This window comes from Pestalotiopsis fici (assembly GCF_000516985.1).
Source record: "Pestalotiopsis fici W106-1 unplaced genomic scaffold PFICI_Scf_1, whole genome shotgun sequence".
NCBI classification, from domain to species: domain Eukaryota; kingdom Fungi; phylum Ascomycota; class Sordariomycetes; order Amphisphaeriales; family Sporocadaceae; genus Pestalotiopsis; species Pestalotiopsis fici.
The window spans coordinates 799,451-819,235 of NW_006917091.1; the positions used below are offsets into that span (position 1 = coordinate 799,451).

The 19,785-nt window shown below is 51.3% G+C and overlaps 6 protein-coding genes across 6 annotated transcripts; 2 read left to right on the plus strand and 4 right to left on the minus strand.

The window, feature by feature from the left end:
• Window positions 1-288: 288 nt before the first annotated feature.
• Window positions 289-1,461, plus strand: PFICI_00259 (uncharacterized protein; the record flags this gene model as incomplete). Its single annotated transcript, XM_007828840.1, has 1 exon — window positions 289-1,461. One exon carries the CDS (start codon window positions 289-291, stop codon window positions 1,459-1,461), a length of 1,173 nt encoding a protein of 390 aa, XP_007827031.1.
• Window positions 1,462-2,129: 668 nt separating this feature from the next.
• On the minus strand, window positions 2,130-5,713 carry PFICI_00260 (uncharacterized protein; the record flags this gene model as incomplete). The annotated part of the gene is made up of 2 exons (XM_007828841.1): window positions 2,130-5,034; window positions 5,112-5,713. The coding sequence occupies 2 exons, from the start codon at window positions 5,711-5,713 to the stop codon at window positions 2,130-2,132; spliced, it is 3,507 nt and encodes a 1,168-aa protein (XP_007827032.1).
• A 3,180-nt stretch (window positions 5,714-8,893) lies between these two features.
• On the minus strand, window positions 8,894-9,871 carry PFICI_00261 (uncharacterized protein; the record flags this gene model as incomplete). The annotated part of the gene is made up of 1 exon (XM_007828842.1): window positions 8,894-9,871. The coding sequence occupies one exon, from the start codon at window positions 9,869-9,871 to the stop codon at window positions 8,894-8,896; it is 978 nt and encodes a 325-aa protein (XP_007827033.1).
• A 440-nt stretch (window positions 9,872-10,311) lies between these two features.
• On the minus strand, window positions 10,312-12,402 carry PFICI_00262 (uncharacterized protein; the record flags this gene model as incomplete). Its single annotated transcript, XM_007828843.1, has 5 exons — window positions 10,312-10,628; window positions 10,711-10,894; window positions 10,957-11,395; window positions 11,461-11,717; window positions 11,788-12,402. 5 exons carry the CDS (start codon window positions 12,400-12,402, stop codon window positions 10,312-10,314), a joined length of 1,812 nt encoding a protein of 603 aa, XP_007827034.1.
• Window positions 12,403-15,411: 3,009 nt separating this feature from the next.
• Window positions 15,412-16,506, plus strand: PFICI_00263 (uncharacterized protein; the record flags this gene model as incomplete). Its single annotated transcript, XM_007828844.1, has 2 exons — window positions 15,412-15,734; window positions 15,834-16,506. 2 exons carry the CDS (start codon window positions 15,412-15,414, stop codon window positions 16,504-16,506), a joined length of 996 nt encoding a protein of 331 aa, XP_007827035.1.
• Window positions 16,507-16,869: 363 nt separating this feature from the next.
• PFICI_00264 (uncharacterized protein) lies at window positions 16,870-19,434 on the minus strand (the record flags this gene model as incomplete). The annotated part of the gene is made up of 1 exon (XM_007828845.1): window positions 16,870-19,434. The coding sequence occupies one exon, from the start codon at window positions 19,432-19,434 to the stop codon at window positions 16,870-16,872; it is 2,565 nt and encodes an 854-aa protein (XP_007827036.1).
• Between the last annotated feature and the right edge of the window lie 351 nt (window positions 19,435-19,785).

The following is a 19,785-nucleotide window of genomic DNA, read 5'->3' on the forward strand; positions in this document are numbered from 1 at the left end:
GCAACCATTCAGAAGCTGCGTGAGTCAGCTGCTTAAATAGTCCAGCAATTGTTCGTGGGGTCGTGGGACGGAACAAGCAAACCCACGATCTTTTGACCAACCTGGATGGTTACATTTGGACATTTCAAGAATCTCATCATCTCCTGAGCGTTGGCAGGTCGTTTACATTACTACCACTGCCCCCTTTCCCTTGACACTCTTGAAAAAGTCACGATACCTTCAACTCCTCTCTTTCTCTCTTCTCAGACTGAGTTCCACCAGAGCAACTCTTCCTCATTGTAAGAAATTATGGATGACAATCAGAACACCCGAGGCCAACGCCATCCCAAGCAGCCCTGGGGCGAACTCAAGCCTCAACTCAGCCCCCGAACCCGCGCAGTAACCTGCACCGATCCCGTCGTCATCGGCGAGTCCATCATCAACCGTTCCCGCCCCGATGGCTCTTCTCGCATCGCCCCCCTATTCGAGCAAGACGGTCGCATCAGCAGTCACTACCACGGCCTCGCCGCCAAGAAGGAGGATTTGCAGATTGGCAATGATGATGATGATGAAGATGACGATCCTTTTGTCGAGACCAACGAGAACATGATCATGAACAAGAACGAGGGCAGCATTACAGCTCCTGCAAACCGTAACCTCGTCTCTGCCGTCGCCGCTCCTTTCGTTGCAATCCATAGTGACGACGAGGACAAGAAGAATGATACCCTCTCCTTCGCCGGCCATCAGACTCATCTTTTGGACAACAATCATCATCACCACAAGGGGGCCAACAGTAATGCCATCATGAGCTCCATGGCCCGAGATCTACCCACCCAGTCCAAGCAGCAGGAGCAGCAGCAGCAGCAGCAGCACAAACAGCGGACCACCACCACCACCACCGCCAACACCACCGTCGTCAGCTCCACCGGCTCTCCTCAGCCCAAGATCCCCGGCCGCCGACGCAACCAGACCATGCCGACCGCCGCCACGTCTCCGTACCGCCATCACCGCCGCACAAACGCCATCTCCGTGGCCCGCCGCTTCTCGCTGCAGCAGCACCTCCGCGAGCACGGCCAGCCCCAGCAGATCGGCGAGGCCCAGGACGATGAGGACGAGACCAAGACCGACGACGACAAGGACGGCGAGAACAAGACGTCGTCGTCTCATGGCTCCTCCTCTCCCCCTCCTGCCTCTCCCTCCACCTCTCCCATGCCCGCTCCTGCCCCCGCCCCCCGCCGCCACCCCAGCCTCCCGCGTTCGGCCCCCATCGACATCGCCTCGCCCAAGTCTCCGGCCTCGAAGCGCGCCAATGCCGAGGCCATGGAGCTCAAGGAGGCCGCCCGCCGTCGTGACGGCGGTGGTCACAACTCGACTTTTTCGTCGAGTCAGTCTTCCCCCGGCGGCGGCGGCGACGGCGAGCCCATGGTGGTCGGCGACATGTCGCCGTGGGACACCGCTGCTCGCTCGCCTGCGCGAAAGTAGAAGAAATTGAGAGTCGTGGTTTAAAGTTTGTGGTTTTTATTTTGGTTTAAATTCCTAAAAAAAAAAAGGGAAAGAAAATAAAGGCGGTTGTTTCTAAGGGAAATTTTCTCCATTTCCCTTTTTCTTTACGCATTTTTTTTGTTTTAGCATAGTTTCGAGAAGACAATACAAATAATCACTGAAACCACAAGCTTACGGTAATATTCTGAGGTATTTCATTACTATCTTAGTTGTAGACTTGTTTGCTGTGAGCTGTAATATGTTGCCATGCTTAGCTAGCTGCTCCTGTGATTGATTACAAGCCGGAAGAGGTCTCCAATGATTCAATTCCAATTCGCTAATGCGGCCGTTACAAAATCCCAGAAATCCCCCGGTTGCAAATGTGCGCTGTTGCTGGATATGCGCCCAGTACAGTTTTTGAACGCCGCCGCTAAAGCAGATAAGATCCCAATGATTACTATAAAACGCAAGGAGGCGCCCCCTTATCCAAGGGAGGACCTTCCTATTATCATCCACTGGCAGATCCACACAGCCATCCATACCTGTTCCAACACACCAGTAAAGAGCCCTTACATGGCGGGAGCCAGAAAAAAAAAAGCAAATCTATAGTTCGTGTACATTAGAAGAACAAGGAGATTCGTAAAACTCATTTGTAAATCGTCTTCATGTTACTCATGCCGAGCTGAGCGACCAGACACGGACGACATTGGACTCACTCGCCGCGAGCTGTCGACAACTTCCGCGGTGCTGCCGAGGAGGTCAAGATCCTGATCAGAGGCTGGGTCGATCCGGCTAATGTTGTGCTGATGTACAACACCAAAGCTAGTAGGGCGCTCGTCGCTCCTATCGCCGCTCGTGGCAGCTGACGGGAGATCGCCCGTGGAAGAGCCAGACAGCCGCTTCTGCGAGTTGGATCGATCAAATGGGAAACTGGCTGTGGCCGCAGCATCCGGATGCAAGCCCCCTGATACTTCCAAAGGAGGCAGCAAGCTCAAGACAGGCTTCGTCATCTTGTCCGCAGTACTGTTACGTTTTGAACTTTTCCTCGGCACATCAGGAATGGGTTCAAGCTCGATTTCTCTGACTGTTTTCTGAGACAGCTGTCGGACCGTCTTGGTAGACTGCACTCGGCTCGGGAAGTTGAAGCTTTCGCCAGCATCGAGGTCAGGTAGTAACGGTGGTTCAGGTGCGACTCTGGTGATCTCACCCTCCTCAGATTCGGTTTCATCTTGAGATGCTCTTGCAGTCTCATCCACTTCTCTGTCCCCACTCTCGCTATTCTCTTGTCCCTGTGGCTCTGGCTTGGGTTGAGGCGAGTCCTCGTCGTCACTTTCGATTGGACCGTTGCGAAGTACACCCATGGCAACTGGGATGCCCTCAGGGGGTGCTTCTTCCTCCAGGTCTCCTCCTCTTGCCTTCATTGCTGGGGGCATTCGAGCGCTTCTGACAACCTCGAAGCCTTTGCCCTTTTCTTTGGTCTTTCCACCAAACAAGCTCTTGAACCATGAAGTAGCAGTCGACACCGGGCTGGTTGGATCTGCTGGTCCGGTGCCGAGTCGGCGGTTTGGAGCATCAGAGTTGAGCGCTGGGCCACGTACACCATAATAAAAGTCCACTTCTCTCGTGGAATAGTCGGCGCGGGGCGCAAAGACGGGCATGTATGAAGCCGGCGCCGGGGCAGGTCCGCCTGGAGGGACCGGACCTGCTTTCGAAGAGCCTATTCTATCAAAGTCTTGAGCATCCAGCTGACTAAGCCGCTTGTCCGCCAGATCAACGCTGCCAATAGATGCGCGACCCAGTCTTGGGGGAGAAGAGCCCATTTCATCGCCGGTATGTCGTCTTGCACGCGGAGGGCGGTAATACGGATCGGCCGCAGGCTGAGGACGTGTAGCTTGCCCAGGCGACGGTATAAAGGAGAAAGTACTAGCATCTGCTCCTGGAGTCGTTGGCGCAAACGTGCTGCCTCCTAACGGCCCTGAGAATCCATCCATACTTCTTCCGTCTAGAACGCTCGAGCTTCTTTGATTCAGTAAAATGCCCATACTACCGGCTGACTCGCTCCTCACGCGGCCATAGCCTCTGTTTTGGTTATGGTAAGTATCCAACATGCCCGAGGTGCTGAGCTGACTTTGTCGCGATGCCGCACCACGCCTAGACACGCGTCTCCTCAATTGACGAGCCCCAAAGATTTTCGACAGTCCACCCCGCGTCTGGCCGCGGACATCATCGCCACCTGCACCCAGCATGCGCGCAATGACCTCCACAATGGTCTGTAGGGAGTTGAGAAAGAACCCAAAAACAAGGACAAAGCCATGGAGCAATAGTATGACATATCCTACCCAGTCCTTGGCCGATTCTGTCAAGCCCATTGACGAAACAAAGGCAACCATCGGGAGCGTGGTAAGGAACCTGAAAAGCGAAAATCCAGTATGATAGGCGTTCATGTTGGTTGACGCGTTGAACGGCCGGAACGCCCAAATCGTGAGCATCTGAATAATTTCACAGACGGCCAGGATGACAATCTGCGCAACGCCGGAATTCTGTACCGCACCGATGGCGATTCCGCGCATGAAAGTAAGGATAATGGGAATCATGGCGAAAGGTGCCGCCTCATCCGAGTATGTGTTGTATAGTGGGCCATAGAGGAGCACAGTGGGAAGGTCGTCGAACAGAAGAGATCTCGGTTTTGTCGTAGCAATAAGGTACATCAGGTAAGATGCAAAAATGACAATCAGAGTAACCGTGACGGCGGCTAATACCACGAGGTAGGCAGGAGACTCGCTTGCAACGACGAGTTGAAAGGTCGATAGAGCAACGATTGGGAGCAAAAAGTAGTTGAAGACCAGGCGTACGATGATTCCGATGGAAAAGGGCATGTTCTTTTTGCGGTGATCCTCTTCAGAAGTCTTGTGAACGGACCTCCAAACCCAGCGGATGAAGAAGCCAAGCTGCACAGCGAATAACGAGGCAGCGATAATCACCAATAGCCATACGATCATGCCTGCCCATATATCCTCGACATCGGCCATGCCCACGAGTTGTGATATGACCTCGAGTCCGTAGGTTGCGTTGGTATTGTAAACTCCGTCCACGAGACTCTCCCAGGGATCGGCATGGGCCACGAAGCTCTCGTTGAACATGAGTGCTGCCCAAGCGCCATTACTGACAGCGGGTTGATAAAAGCCGGGGTAACTCAGCGAGAGGCCACCCGTCAAGGCAATGAACTGGATATACTGGAGACAATCGCCGAACCCAGGAGTCACCAGTCGAAGGAGGTCCAGATCCCGACCATAGTTGGACGACCAGTGGAAGATATCGTTTGCGCCCCAAGGACTGAAGACGGCGGCAAAGACGGTGGCAGCACCGACTAGCAAGAGAGCAAACATTGGCAAAAATCGCAAAAACCAAGCCACTCCTCCAAGGCTGGGAGTAACGACGGTCGAGATGCATCCAATGGTTAGGCCATCCTCATAATATATAATGAGCGTAGGGGCAAATGATGAAAAAGCATACGATGAGTCGAAGGCATGAGTGAGATTAAAATAAGGAAGACCATAAGGAAGCTCAGGATCACTAAAACAAGGACATGATGTTAGACCACCAAAATCATAAAAGGGTACCAGTCTATGGCAAAGTGTAAGTATACTCACGCAAGGTCATGGAAAACGGGCCCCAGAGGACAGGACCCGTTGTTGAGATTGTCGCAAAAGTTCTCGTTGGATAAATATGGAGTAAAGGTGGCTACGTCGACCTTGTTGTGTAGCGTCGTCAAGTTGGCAGCATTTGGCTTATTCTGGATCTTGCCAGCCAGAGCAAGAGTAGAGTCGTTCCAATCCGCGCTGTTCCACGCTGGTATATCCGAATCCCCCACCCGTCCTGTAACATTTCCCCAGACTGTAACGACAAGAGTGTGCACGTCGCCGTCTTGGTCGAAAACGGCGTCCACGAACTCGGGAACCCATTGCAGCTGCGTGCTGTTTGGGTCACTCAGGTGGGACGTCCATATATAGTCCTCTGACAGACAGTTATCGAAGGAGACCTGCACCGCTGATACAGCCTGAAGGTATAGCATAGAAGCTAGTAGATACCTCGACTTGGCCGGCGTACGAGAACGGGGACGAGTTCGAGGCCGACGTGTACAGGCGAACTGCGGCGCAACATGGTCGTCATTGTCGTCAACATCATGCGCCGACTCGTACTGGGGCAAGTGTTTCCTCCTGGCGCGTTGTTGAGCCGTGGCCGCGCTCGACATCCGCCAATCTATCGAAGATGGCAGCCCTCCATTTCTGCAGCATGGCGATTCGGTCACATTGGCTTGTGTCGGGTTGTCACGATGGACTGGCGCCGCAAAGGGTCGCATGGTTGTCGTCGAGTGGGCGTAGCTCTCAGTCTCTCTCTCCCTATCTTTCTCTATCACAAGTTTTTTTTTTCTTTCTTTCTTCCTTTGGAGAGGGGAGGGAGAGGTTGGACGCGATTCGGCGGAGGGTGGCTTAGACCCGCATCATGTTGGAAAACGACCCCCCTGGCGCGACTGTGGACATGCAGTAGAAGAGCAAAAGACAAGACAAACACAAAAAGGTTGAAGCGACGAAATTTGTTACAATGAAAAAAAGCAACCGATGGTCTCACGGGCGGAGGAGGCGCACACACATGCACAACAGTTTGGATTTTGGCAGCGAATGTGAGCTGTTGGTTTGCGTAATGGGTAGCAAAAAAGTAAGTAGTGGGCAGTAAAAGTAATAAGAAATGGTCAAGGTCCGTCCGTCCAGTCAGTCCCCGAGGGAAGGGAAAGGGGCCTGCGCGCGCGCGGGAAGAAGTGGATGGACTGGGGGCCTGGCTACTGGGATGATGGTCTGACTAGGAGTGGGCTGTGCTGGCGTCCATCTCTGTTTCCTGTCTGGCTTCTGGCTGGCTTGGCTGTAGGTTAGGTACTGTCTGTCACCCGGATCCCGTAGTGTGTGGTACTCGTCGGCACGCTCTAGCGTATCAGTGTAGCGCAATGGAGCGTTGTTGCGGTACGAGGCGGGACGGCCGCTACCTAAGGATATTATTATTGTCCTTGTTTCTGGCCGTGGGTCTTGTTGCTTGTACTATTTATTTCTTCTTCCCCTCCACGTTTGAAACCTGTAGAGTCAAGAGGAAACCGGTTTGTAGTGTGCTGCCAATATAAGGGCGTACGTAGTAGTCTTTCGGCAGTGTACAGTATATGGAGGAGCGGATTGGGAGGGGCGGCGATTGCTCAAAACCGTAGACGGAAAGTGAAAGCTTGGTTCCAATGTGCTCACTCTCTGTGCTATGGATTTGGGGACCTCCAGCTCCAATGACGCATATGCGAGGCACAAGTGGTAACGTTGACAGCTCAGCTAGGCAACGGTTAAAATAAGGTAGTGTGTGTCAACTGTTGTGCATCGGGGGGGAGAGAGAAGCAAGCCAAGACCAATATCTTCAGCAATGGAAAAGCAACAATTATGGCAATGAGATGGCTGTCAATCATTCAAACCAATTGATGGTAGCTGAGACGAATGTTTACCCAGCCGATTGATGCAAAGATTCCCAGAGGCAAGAAATATTGTTTCAATGCTCACGATAACGATGGGCAACACGACAGGGTTGTAGGGGCGGGCACGGGTAAATAAACAGCAGAAGAGGAGGGAAGAAAAAAAAAAGTTGGAGAAGAGAGCTGCTCCTCGCGTGGGATGCATTGAAGATCTGAGACCAGTGCGACCCAGGAGAGGAGTAAAGGAGGGTGCAGAACGGCGCCGTTTCGTTGAGATGGAGGGTGACCTTTTTGCTTGTATGGAGGGGAGGGAGGAGCGGAGAAGACGACCAGCGATCATTGTTCGTGTCGTGTCTCGTCAATGTCTTGCTTGTACCTCGCATTGGTGGTTGCGGCGGTTAAAACAGCACCTGCTTTTAGTTAAACGGCCCAAGATGGCGCTGATGCTAATAATAATCATCATCATCTTGATTCTATCATCATTCAGCTGATTACATACATAAGTTCAAGCATCTAGTATAGTGTAGCCACCCAGCTGGGAATGTTGATGTCAAGCCCGTCTCAAGGGCATCATTGGTCGGGCCCCTCCTTGCTGTATGTACTGTATGAACAGATAGGTAGGCAGTGTACTGATAGGGACAAGCAGAAAGAATGCAGATAGATCGACAGGAACAGGTGGATGATGTTTCGATTGGACAGGTTAGTTGTTCGTGATGTGGTTCATAGTCGCCCGCACATTGATTAAATCCATTGACTTGTTTGCCTCGCCTCATGACTTGTTGCAGCCATGTCATTTCTTATAAGCCATTTGTGCAATTGTATGTACTCTAATCATGGATTCAAGGTAATCAATCGCCTACTGTCAGTCTGTCCAAGTCAGATTGACGAGCTGCCAAACTCTAGTGATTGTCGCAGGGAAGTTGGAAAGAGGAAAAAAAAAGAAGAGAGACAGTGGGCCCGAGGTCCCCGCCCATAGCATCCAGGGAAGTAATGCACTGATGCATGCTTACCAGCCCAGGATCCGGATCTTGTCTTCTTGACCCGTCGATCCGTCTGATCCCCAAGCTTGCCAAGCTGGTGCCCACTGGGCTCGCTGGGGTGTACACCACTACACTGCCACGACGGCCATGTTGACGGATGCTACACACGTACATTGCGGTGGGAACGCGCACACGGAGATCCGCAGTACGTGGTAGCAGCGCTGTGGGTGGGCATTTGTGGGTGCGGCTTCTTTGCAGCTTTTTCTTGATCGTGTTGGACGACCGATCGAAAAACGAGAAGGGGAATTCTTACTCCTTCAAGGCAGCATTGATGTAGATCCTCTTTTATCCGCAGATTCCGGTTCGATCCTCATCTCCCGTCACGACTTTGTTGATTTCTAGTGTACAAAGTAATGTACGGGTAATGTACGAATACACAACGGGTAGTATGTATGTAGTACTACATTTATGTAGGCCATTTATTAGTGCGCTGCAGGTCTCAGAAGCATCAAGGAACATTTAAAAATTGGAGCTACCCTGAATGCTGCACGATGCAAGGTCCTAGCTTTTCTTTCAGCTTTTTTATGGCTGGTTCACCTCGTCGTCATCAAATAGAATAAAAAGAAAACCACGAGGAAACAGGGAGAAGAGCCTCTTCCCTGCCTTCTTATGATAATGCAACAGACTTGTCGAATGCATAATGGTAGAATTCATTGTGGAGGTACGCAGTATTGTACGAATTATACAAATGCAGCACATAGACTTGTTTTTCTTCTCTCTCGCGCTCCATCCACAACTGACACCTTTCTTGGCGGCAGTAACCATTATTAATAGTACTACTCTGTACGTATTTCTTTCCAACACCGCCATTTCCATGCCTGAATCGAGATTCTGCTAGACAAGTGTGCCAATCTTGAAGAACAAAAATAACAAGACCCTTTCTCCAATTTGTTCTTCAAAATCTCTTGGTGACCTTGACACCGAGCAGCTGTTCAGCATTCTTGTAAGCAATCTGATCCAGCTGCTCCGGGCTGACCAGACCGCTCGCCTCGAAATCCTTCATGAACTTGAGGCCATTCTCATTCTTGGCAAAGGGGTAGTCGACACTATACAAGATGTGGTCAATCGGGGTATTGCGCAGAATGGTGGCCATGGGGTCCACGCTCCAGACGCCGCTCGTCGTGATCCAGAGGTTGGCCGCGTAGACGTCGCGAAAGGGCCGGTCCCGCGCGCCCCAGCGTGGCGAGAGCTGCACGATGCGGTCCAGCATAAAAGGCAGCATCTCCCCCATGTGGCCGGCAATGATCTTGAGGCGAGGGAACCGGTCAAAGACGCCCGCGGCAAAGAGCCGCAAGATGTGCAGCGCCACGTCCGAGTGCCAACCCCAGCCCGACGCCGACAGGCTCAGCGTGGCCGACCGCGCAAAGTTGCCCGTGTACAGCAGGTCGAGCTGCTCCCCCGTCGGCCACGTCGGGTGCAGGTAGATGGGCACGTCGAGCTCCTGCGCCGCGGCCCACAGGGGCTCGTATTCCGCCCCGTCGTAGTAAGTGTTGCCGGACCTATTGTCGATGAGGGCGCCAACGAATCCGAGTTCCCTGATGCACCGTGTGAGCTCCTTGGCCGACGCGCCCGGGTCTGTTACTGGCAAGACAGCAAAGCCTGCGAAACGGTCGGGCTGCGCCTTGACGGCGGCCGCGAGCTGGTCGTTGGCGGCTTTGCATTGCTCTGCCTGCAGCGGTCCAGGGCCATGTGAAATAACTTGAATTGAGACATTGTTCTCATTCATGGACTGCAATCGTATAGGACCGAGGTCCGAAAGCTTTGCTGCCAGCTCAGGGATATTCCCCACCTGCTCCGAGTAGAGAGCTTTAACATCATCACCGGCGCTATCGGACAGGAAATGCTCCTCCAGCGTGATCAAGGGTGGCGTCATGATGAGATGTGATTATCGCAGCGACTTGAAAGGTAATAGAACTGGCAGTAATGGACTCCAAGTCAATAGAAGTTGCCCATTGTTTTGTTGTTCCTCTGCCAAATGTTAATGAGCAGGTGTCGGAGCCCCGGCAAAAGGAAACCTTCCTTTGGCACTAACCTAGAGCTGAATGCGGTGTCACAGACGGGCAGCTCAATTGGTTCCAGTCGTGGATACCTTGCATCATCCAAAGTTGAAACATGCAAGTACACAGACCCAGCGAAATATACCCTTGCCGGTAGCTCATGTAAAGATAACGGAGAACAAGTCCTCTGTAACCCTCAATTGAGAATTGCAAGTCTATTATAAGTTGCTGACCCCCCAAAAAATACATGCATGTCTAACCCTTTTTGACTTTGTGTTTATCATCTTCTAAGAATCTGGGAACAAACTGACAGTCACTATTTCTTCGCTAGCATCTCCTTGACATAGGCATCGTGACCAATTTCAGATAACCTAGCGTCCTTTGCGTACACTTCATCCTTGAGGCTTGCTTGATATGCCTTCATTTCCTCGGCATACTCGGGGAGGTTTGTGCCAAGGATTCGAATGGCCGCAAGAGCAGCATTGGTCGAGTTGTTGATACCCACTGTCAAGCAGGGCACACCCCGCGGCATTTGCACGATTGAGTAGAGCGAGTCGACTCCATCAAGTACCGATGCCTTGACTGGGACACCAATGACCGGGAGGTGAGTCTCCGAAGCGAGCATGCCTGGGACTATAATACGTGTAGTTCATTAGCCATCTGTCTATCGAACCCGCACAGGAAGCGTGGAGTTTGAGTCAATGGCAGTACTTACGATGAGCAGCGCCACCAGCACCAGCGATGATTACTTGCACTCCACCCTTGGAAACTTCTTCGGCAAACTCGGACATGAGCTGTGGCGTCCGGTGGGCTGAGGTGATGCGGACCTCATATGGAATATTGAACTTGTCCAGGATCTTGAGACCAGCCTGCATGACGGTCAAGTCGGAGTCGGAGCCCTATAATTGAAGTCAGTCTAATGTTTGAGGAAGCTTTGAACAGAATCCAAGATATTGCATACCATGGTCACTGCCACCAATGGAACACCCTTTGCCTTTGAAGACTCAGCCGAGAACTGCTCGCCTACACGCTCTGCACGCATTTCAGCTGCAGCGTCAATCAGAGGCTTGGCTTGCTCTGCTAGCCTATGGATTGACGAGAAACCAGTAGCTGTAATATGACCAATCTTCCTGCCCGGCTTTGATTCCTTGCCGTACTGATGCAGGTATACATCCATGGAAGAGTTACCCATGGTCTGAGTGAGCTCTACCAACTTGTCATGGGAGTCTGGCTTGGCTCCACCGAGTATGTTAACCATGAGAGCAGAAGGCACCCGCGGTGCCAAAGTCAACTCTTTTGGTACCGTGTTCAACAGGGCACAGATTTGTGCCTTGTATTGTGACAGTTGAGGTACCGCCTCAATGGTGTAATGGCCCGAGTTGTGAGGTCGGGGCGCTACCCTGTTGGAAAATATTAGCTGGCTGTATCACCGCACGAGAACACCTGGCACTCCGTGGTGACTTACTCGTTGACCATGATCTGGCCATCCTTGAGCAGGAACATCTCCACGGCAAAGACACCTCTTCCCCAAAGGTTTGCAATCACGTCGCATGCTACCTTTTGGGCTCTGATCTTGACTTCATCTGCCACCTTTCTTGGGGGATAGTATACTGTGGTGCAGATGGAGTCTTCGTGAATGGTCTCCACGACGGGGTAGGGGACGACCTTGATCAAGTTGCCGTCATCATCCTCGAGCCTCATGACCATGACTGCTAGTTCCATCTAGAAATCGATCAGCGCTGCTTGATTCTCTCGAGCACAGTGACTTCTTCCTCGCAGTCATTCTACTTACGTCGAATGGAACCCACTTCTCGGCATACAAGGGCTGGTTGCCCATCTCCTTGGCTGCAATCTCAAAGTCCGCAGCATTACGGACTTTGTAGTTGCCGCGTCCATCGTACGAGCCCTTGGCGCCTTTCAACATAAAAGGCAGGCCAAATCTGGTGGCGGCCTCCTGCAGCGAGGCCTTGCGAGCCTCATCCGAGTCGGACGCAATGGCCATTTGCTGGGCCACGGGAATGCCCTTCTTGATAAAGTACTCCTTCTGCTCATACTTGTCCTGGATGAGGCGAATGGTCTTCCATGACGGGTGGACGGGGACCTTTTTCCGGTACGTCTTGCCGTCGGCACCGCGAACCTCGATACCCTGAGTGGCAATCTCCTCGAGAATGTTTGTCTCGACGTGCTCGACCTCAATGGTGAGCATATCGCAGCGCGAGGCCAACTCACGGATCTTTTCCGGGTCCTTGAAGGAGCCAGTGACATGCAGGTCATTGTGGTTGGCCTGCTTGGCGGGGCAGCCTTCAGCGTCAAGTACGGCAATCTGGACGCCGAGAGGCCCGGCCTGTTGGCAGAGCATCTGGCCCAGCTGCCCTCCACCGAGGAGACCAATAACAGGCTTTGTCATGATGGCGTGAGTTCTTCAGGTTGAGATGAGACAATGTGCAAGAGGTGCCTGTCAGGAAGAATTCGTGACCAGCTAGTGGTCGGCAATAGCAGGTGGGTTTGAGTAATTGGTGCTAGTCTGGTGTTAGATCGGCTATCCGCAATCGGCGATTGAGCGAATGATACAAGAAGTAAAATTCGGCATCTTTGATACTTGCCTGTCTTGCTGAGCTTTCGTGGTATCCTACAGTAAAAATGCCAAATTTTGTAAGTTTGTCCCGCGCTTGACTACGAATAACACGCTCAAGGCTTCCGGCCGGAATGCATCATACCCCAAAGAAAAAAAAAGTTATCTTGGAGGGGCAAGTAGAGCTTCAATTGCCGGCTTTACTTTCTATCCTAGGCAGGCGGTGAAGCCTTAGGAGCACTGGAGTTTGTACCCATGTACGGAGTACTTCTTTAGTATACTAGTACAACCATATTGCGTATGTACGGCCTGTACTTTGTCTAAAGCAATCCATTCGCTATTCGCTACGAAACAAATTGAAAGATATGTCACACTTCAGCTTGAGAGTAGGAATTCCCCCCCCCCCCCCCCCCCCCCCTCCTCGTAATCATCCACTCGAGTTTATGATCTTGGACAATGAACGGCTTTGGCATAGTTGAGGGTGGGGGCCAAATCTGCCATCTCTCACAAGTAGTGGAGACAAGTAGAAGTGATGAAAAGAAAACCGACGTCATCGGAAGTCTCAGCGTCAATCCGAAGGGAAGTGGTTTTTTTCGAGGGTCCTTTTTGCTCGCCGTCTCTCGGTGTCTGTTTAAACCCAAAATTGGGGGTTTGACGACCTAGAGTTTCAGGGGTATGGGGCTATGTCAAGTACATTACCCCCGAGAACCATAGAACGTCCCTACTCCTATTGTTCGAGTTGCCCCGCGGTCCATTCGAGAGACTAGAAATAAGCAAAGACGAACAGATACCAAAGACATGCTGGAATAAATGCATTGATGCTCGAGCAAGAGAAGACTCCAGATTCTGCCGAGAAAGAAAGGGTCTGTTCTGGTCCCTCTGTTGGTCCTCATCGCATCTTCATCTTGATTCCGTGTCAATGCTGCAGACCCACCAAGGCAGTATAAAAGACGGGAGGGACCCTTTCGGTTGGCCATGGATGCAAAGTCGTGACGGCCTGCAATATCAACCATTGATGCATGCATAGTTCACGTTCTCGAGGTACCAATGTAGATAGTTACACGTCTATATGCAACTACCTCGCATGAGGCCCGAGTGGCCAATTTCTGTACCCGATCCTGTGCCTTTTGTCTTCGGGCCATTTACAACCCACTCCCACTCTACCTTGTCTGTTCACTTTTCGAAATCCCCTGCATCGTTTGCGTGCAGGCTTATAACCCAATAGGACGATTTCGCCTCCCTCAACATTATGGGCAGACCGCCAACTCCTCGGCACTCAACAATCTGCCCGTCCAGGAATTTCCCGATTCGAACATGCAGGGGCGTCAGGTTCGGGTGAGCCAGCGAATCACACAATCGAACATCTTATCCTCCCTTACAATACGAGCAGGAGGAGCCCGAGAGAGGATTGGAGTTCGGCATCGAGATCCTTGTATCTCTGCACATTACAGCACCCAATGACATGCTACGGGTATTGTGCAATTTTGGGGAAAACGGGAAAGGTACCTTTCGTTTACCAATACTCGTGTTTTTCAATAGCCGACGCTGCTACACTCAATCATACACTCCATTTCTGGACAACTCATGACGATTATTAACATTGTCCAGAGGGCATGTAGAACACAATGGCTGATTGTATTACAGTGCTTCATATATTCCACAGTCTGTGTTCTTAACCGCGCTATTGCTATTTTCCCGGAAAGGATGCAAACATATGATATTATAGACTATCTTGGATGACAGAGTAAAATATGATACAAGGCTTACTAATTAGAGAGCAACAATTCTGCTTGGAAAAAGCGGCAACTCTCAGCTTGGTCTCAATTTTCCTGGCGGTGGCCGACCAAGGTATTTCCAAGCATCGTTACTGAATCATCAGCTTCAGTCTCTGTGCTACTTTTTCCCTTCGGTCCGGCATGACAAGACGCAAGGATGTCTGCTTAAGGGGATTGATGTGCTTGCGTTCGGCCCGTTCTGATCCTTCCATTACACGGTACCAGGAGGTGGACACGTTTCCTTCTCACGGCACACGAAGGTTTCAACATTCATATTGTGCTAGAGACGATAACTTTTATAGACTGAATTCTAAATGATCATATTACCGGATCTAATCATCATGAACTGCACCATACGCACCGTCAATATGCCTTCACTATGGAGACACCAGTCTCTCAATTTTCCGAATGATGGGGCGAAGTGCATTCTTACTCTCTCTAACACCACCTAATAATGGCCGGATGGGACGAGATGAACGGCTTCAGTATATCTTGATGAGCACCAATCTGCATATACATCACGAGATATGATCTCGAAAGAGGAGATATAAGTTTGGAAAACCGACCCAGCATCAGCAAATCCTACCGAATTAGAATTCGAAATATGCACGAAGCCAGAATGGTGAAGTATATGATTCCCCCAAGACCCAAAGTGTCAGAATCCATGACCGAACTTATGTGCATGCTACTCATGACACGAGAGTGGCCAACACAAGTACCATAGGCCTGAAGGTTTGTGATTTACTCGTATGCCAAGTTCGCATGGACGGATTTCACCAAAACCTAACATGCCATGAGGTTGTGAGCATGGCCATGTTTGGGGGTAAGGCAGCACCCGGAACTTTCTCAGGCCTTGGCCTTTGAGAAGCATATGAGAACATGGTCAAGCAGCCATACAAAGCCAACTGACCTCGTAGGCATAATTGAATACAAATAATCGACCAGATCCTCAACTTTGGGACTTTCCATTTCCCCTTCCTTGATCAAACAACCTTGCAATTCGACAAAACACTTCACATCTTTTCAAATCTGCCCATTCTCCCCCTTCTTCTTCTTCTTCTTCTTCAAGATGAGATTCCACTCTGTCCTGGGCCTTGCCCTCCTCGCCGTCCCGGCCCTCTCTGCTCCCGTCGCTCATGAAGACGAATCCCACCAGCACTATGGCGTGGCCGCACTGAGCCAGTATAACGCTACTGTCAACGGTACCTTTAAGCTTGCCCGAAGCCATGTTGGCTCCAACGAGAATACCAACAGCACTGGCAAGCGCGGAGATGACGACGACGACGACGACGACGACGATGACGATGGCGATGATGAGAGTGACGATGAGAGCGACGATGATGATGACGATGACGATGATGACGAGGACGATGACGACTTCAAGTGGCCATTGTGAGCAAACTCTCATCATTACTTTCTTATATCAACAAACACTTTTTGCCTATCATCTCGTTCCATGAATCAAGTATACTGACATTCAATCTTCCGTAGTGGTCGTCCTCCTTGGGCCCAGCCTCACGGCAGCCATGGAGGCAAGGAAGGCGAGAATGCTGGCAAGAATGGCCAGGAGAAGGGCAATCATGGAGGCAAAGAAGGCGAGGATGCTGGCAAGAACGGCCAGGAGAAGGGCAGCCAAGGCTCTGGTCAGAGCGGCCAGGGCGGACAGGACAAGTCCGGCTCGAGCTCCTCTGGTCAGAACGGTCAAGAGAAGGGTTCTCAAGGCTCCGCCGGACAAAGCGGCAAGAATGGCCAGGAGAAGGGTAGCCAGGCTTCCTCGGGCCAGAATGGCCAAAAGGAGACCGGCCAGGAATCATCCTCATCTGGTCAGAGTAGCTCCGATAAGACTGGCCAGGAGTCATCCTCCTCTGGTCAGAGCGGCTCTGAGAAGACTGGCCAGGGATCATCACCCTCTGGTCAGAGCTCCTCCGGCCAGAATGGCAAAGGAAAGGGAAGTAGCCAGAGCTCCAGTCAGGCTGGCAAGGGCCAGGCTGGCCAGAGCGGCCAGAACGCTGGCGGCTACGACCAGGAGACTGCCAGCCAAGACTGCGAAGAGAGCGACGGCCAAGCCCAAGGCAGCGAGTACAACAATGGTGGTGCCTACGAGAATGGCAAGCAGGGCGGCCAGGCTGGAAAAGAGACCCAGGCAGGCAAGCAGTCTCTGTGACACGGTCAAGCTTGATCCGAGAACTAAACATCTCCCCGAGGAAACTTCCCTCTCGAGCCCTGGTTTCCTGTGGGGTTAGAACGGTTTGAAGGAAAACTAGATTGGATAATACTTTGGAATAGGGTTATTATTGGTGTGAAGCTCAGCCTTAACTTGGTTCCCAGCAGTCGCTATGCTGGTAGATTGTCAAAAATGGAAGAACACGATCTACCGATGATTAGCTTAGCTTAATGTCCTGACAGAGGCGATCATGAAAAGGTTGAGACCACATCATTTTAGGGCAAGATAAGCAAATTTCTTTTCTTTGCAGCAATTGCCAACGTAGAGGCACCGTGTGACCTTGTACAAGCCGCGATCCTTTGCTTACTTGGTAACATCCACCGATTTGCCCTTGAGCACCGAACTCAGATTGGACTTGACCTCATCACCATCAGCACCATCCCAGCTCGACAAGATACCATCGCAACTCTTTTCAATTCGTCGAGCTTCACTCAGATCCATATCGAGAGCTTCCTCAATGTCACCTTCGAAAATGTACCGATCAAATTGCCCCAATTGTTCCACACAAGTCGAGATGTAGGAAATAGAAAGTCGAATTACCAACGTTAGTTGTCGGGTCTGGTCGCTCTCCACGATGTTCTCAAGGGGCAGGAGTAAACTCTTCGTTCTTCTGAGTTTCCTTGGTCGACCCCTCTCTTCATCCGCCTCCATGGACTTTTGGTGACGAAGTAGATATGCCCTCGGGTCTCCCATCTGTAGCGACGTCTTGATCGGCGGATTGTTCGAAATCAGATCGTCGATGCTCGGGAGTTCCGTGGAGTGCAACGGGGTGAGGTCGTTGCGAATTGTCACTTCATGTGTGCCACCTTGAGGCATGCGCAGCTGTGTCAAGTCCCCTCCACTTGACTTGTACACTCCATGCGAAATTTGAGACGGAGGATCCTGGCCCACGTTATTGAAAGAGTTTCGATCTTCTTCTCTGGCTGGAGCTACATTTTTCGAACGACATCTTCCTCCTTTCTGTTTGCTATGCGAATGTACTGGATTCTTGTATCCACCAAAAGAAATAGTACTCTGCCTCGTACCGTTCCGCTTGGTATGATTGGTTGCTGTGTAGCGGTCTTGCCACTGCTCTGGACTTTTCTGAACCGAGGAGGGTGGAGTCCACGGCGGTTGCGCCCGACGATGCGTTGAGGTGTTGCGCTTCTTGCTCAAGATCTCATTCGGATCAGAACGTGGAGCGAAGATGTCCGCAGCATTGTCTGTCAAGTCTCTTTCGAGGCTGCGATTCGATGGCAGGCGCATTCTGGGTGGAACATCAAGGTCTCTAGGCGGGGCTCCTCGATGCAACATTATTTCAGGCTCTGGTGTCGTTGTCGTGAAGGCTCTCGTATCAATATTTGCCAGTTGTAGGGCAGATATGATCCCGGGGACAGGTGCAGCATAGTGTTGCTGATTGTTGGCGACATCCAGAGGAGTCCCGTTCAAAGTCGATTCCAATTCGCGTCCGCGCCCAAATCCCACCTCTTTTTGTCCTCTCTCTGTGCCTTCTTGTTCTCTGCTAATAGTTGGAGATCTTCTTTTGGTCTCTATATTGTGCGGACGAGTCTTTCTCATATCATTTGGAGCAGCGAATCGCTCACCGAGGTCGTCAGACATACTAGTAGAGAGTACAGCCTGGTCTGAGACGATGCCTTCACTGATGACAGGGGTTTGAACTGGTCCCTTTTGGGGGGCTTTAGTATTGATTGCAGTCCAACCTGATGAAAAAATGGATGGTTCCAAGTCATTTGTTCCCGTCTCTACCCCTTTTGCGCTGGCCAAGGTCTGAGATTGGCGCAGTAGTGGTGTTTCGTGTCTGCCACCGGTTTTCAGCAAGCCGTATATCTGTTCGCAAAAATTTCCAAAGCATCGGAGAATGGCTTCCTCATCTTCGAATAGAATCTCATCCTTGGATGGGGTGATGTTGACGTCGTATGGTCCTGGATTCACAAGGTTGACGCAAAGGAAGACATCACCTACATTGAGTGCCTTCTCATCCGGACTGGGCAAAGCACTCTCGAGATACTTGTGATAGATGGGAAGCAGCTTCCGCATCGTGCCCGCAGTACCAGTAACGGGTCTTCCGTCAACAGAAAAGTAACGGTGTTTCGGAAGACGTAAAACTTCTGTGTCCGGCCGCCAGACTAAGGCGGTGATTTTGAGACTCGCAGGAGAATCGCCATCGAAAGTCTTCTCAGCACAACGTGATGCTCCTTCTTTGCCGAGGATCTGGAGTGCAGCTTCTTTCAGAGTTACGGGTCGTCTTGGTGAATAGCTCCAACTCAGATTGGCGTGCTTGTAGACCTTGAAGATCATCTTGATATGTGGCTTTGCCATGACGTAAGAGACGAGCAAATCCTTGATCTTCTCAATGGTCCTTTTGGATTCTTTCACAGCCATTTGCCGACGGACAGGAAGTTCATGGTAAAGCTGAGAAACACGCACTGTTGTGCCAATGGGTGCGGCAACTTGCTCTTGCTCGAGGACGCCTCCGTCTCCTGGACGGATGTGAAGAAGTGCAGCAACAGAGTCCGACGGCGTCTTGGTAATGATACAGACCTTGCCCAAAGTGTTTGCACCTGCGAGAGCCTCGCCACGGAATCCAAGAGTGGTGCCAGCCAAGCGCTGAAGGTCATCAAAGGTCTTGAGCTTGCTTGTATATCCGCGTCGGCCAAGACAGTCGTAGTCGTCAGGGTGAATGCCACTGCCATTGTCCCTGACCTCAATCTTGTCAATGGTATCGTGTGACACGAGTACCTCTATGGTTGTGGCCTTGGCGTCAATCGCATTGTCCAATAGTTCCTTGACCAGCGAGACCGGTGTAGTGATGGTGGAAGTAGACCCAAGAAGCCGCTTCGTTTCGTCAGGGAGGGCAGCAATAGGCATACTGATGAGATATCACAAGGTGATAACGTGCGAGCCAATTACTCTCTTGATGAATTTCATTCCACACAAATGCTACAAAAAGGATCGTGAACGTGAAAGAAATGGAAATTCATCTTGGCAAGTGCTTGGGACGATCGATGCCTACGTGTGAAGGGACATCTTGGTTGTGCCTTCCGGAATGGAAACATTACGAGATACTTCATACCTGCCCCCTCAAGCTGCCAAAAACTGTTGAATCCGATGTCTTGATTAGTACAGTCGGTACAAAGTCCCACATGCAGACCGCTATGTAGGACCTTCAATGTTGCTTGCAATTCATACATGTATGGTGAGCATCTCTTTTTCTTTCTT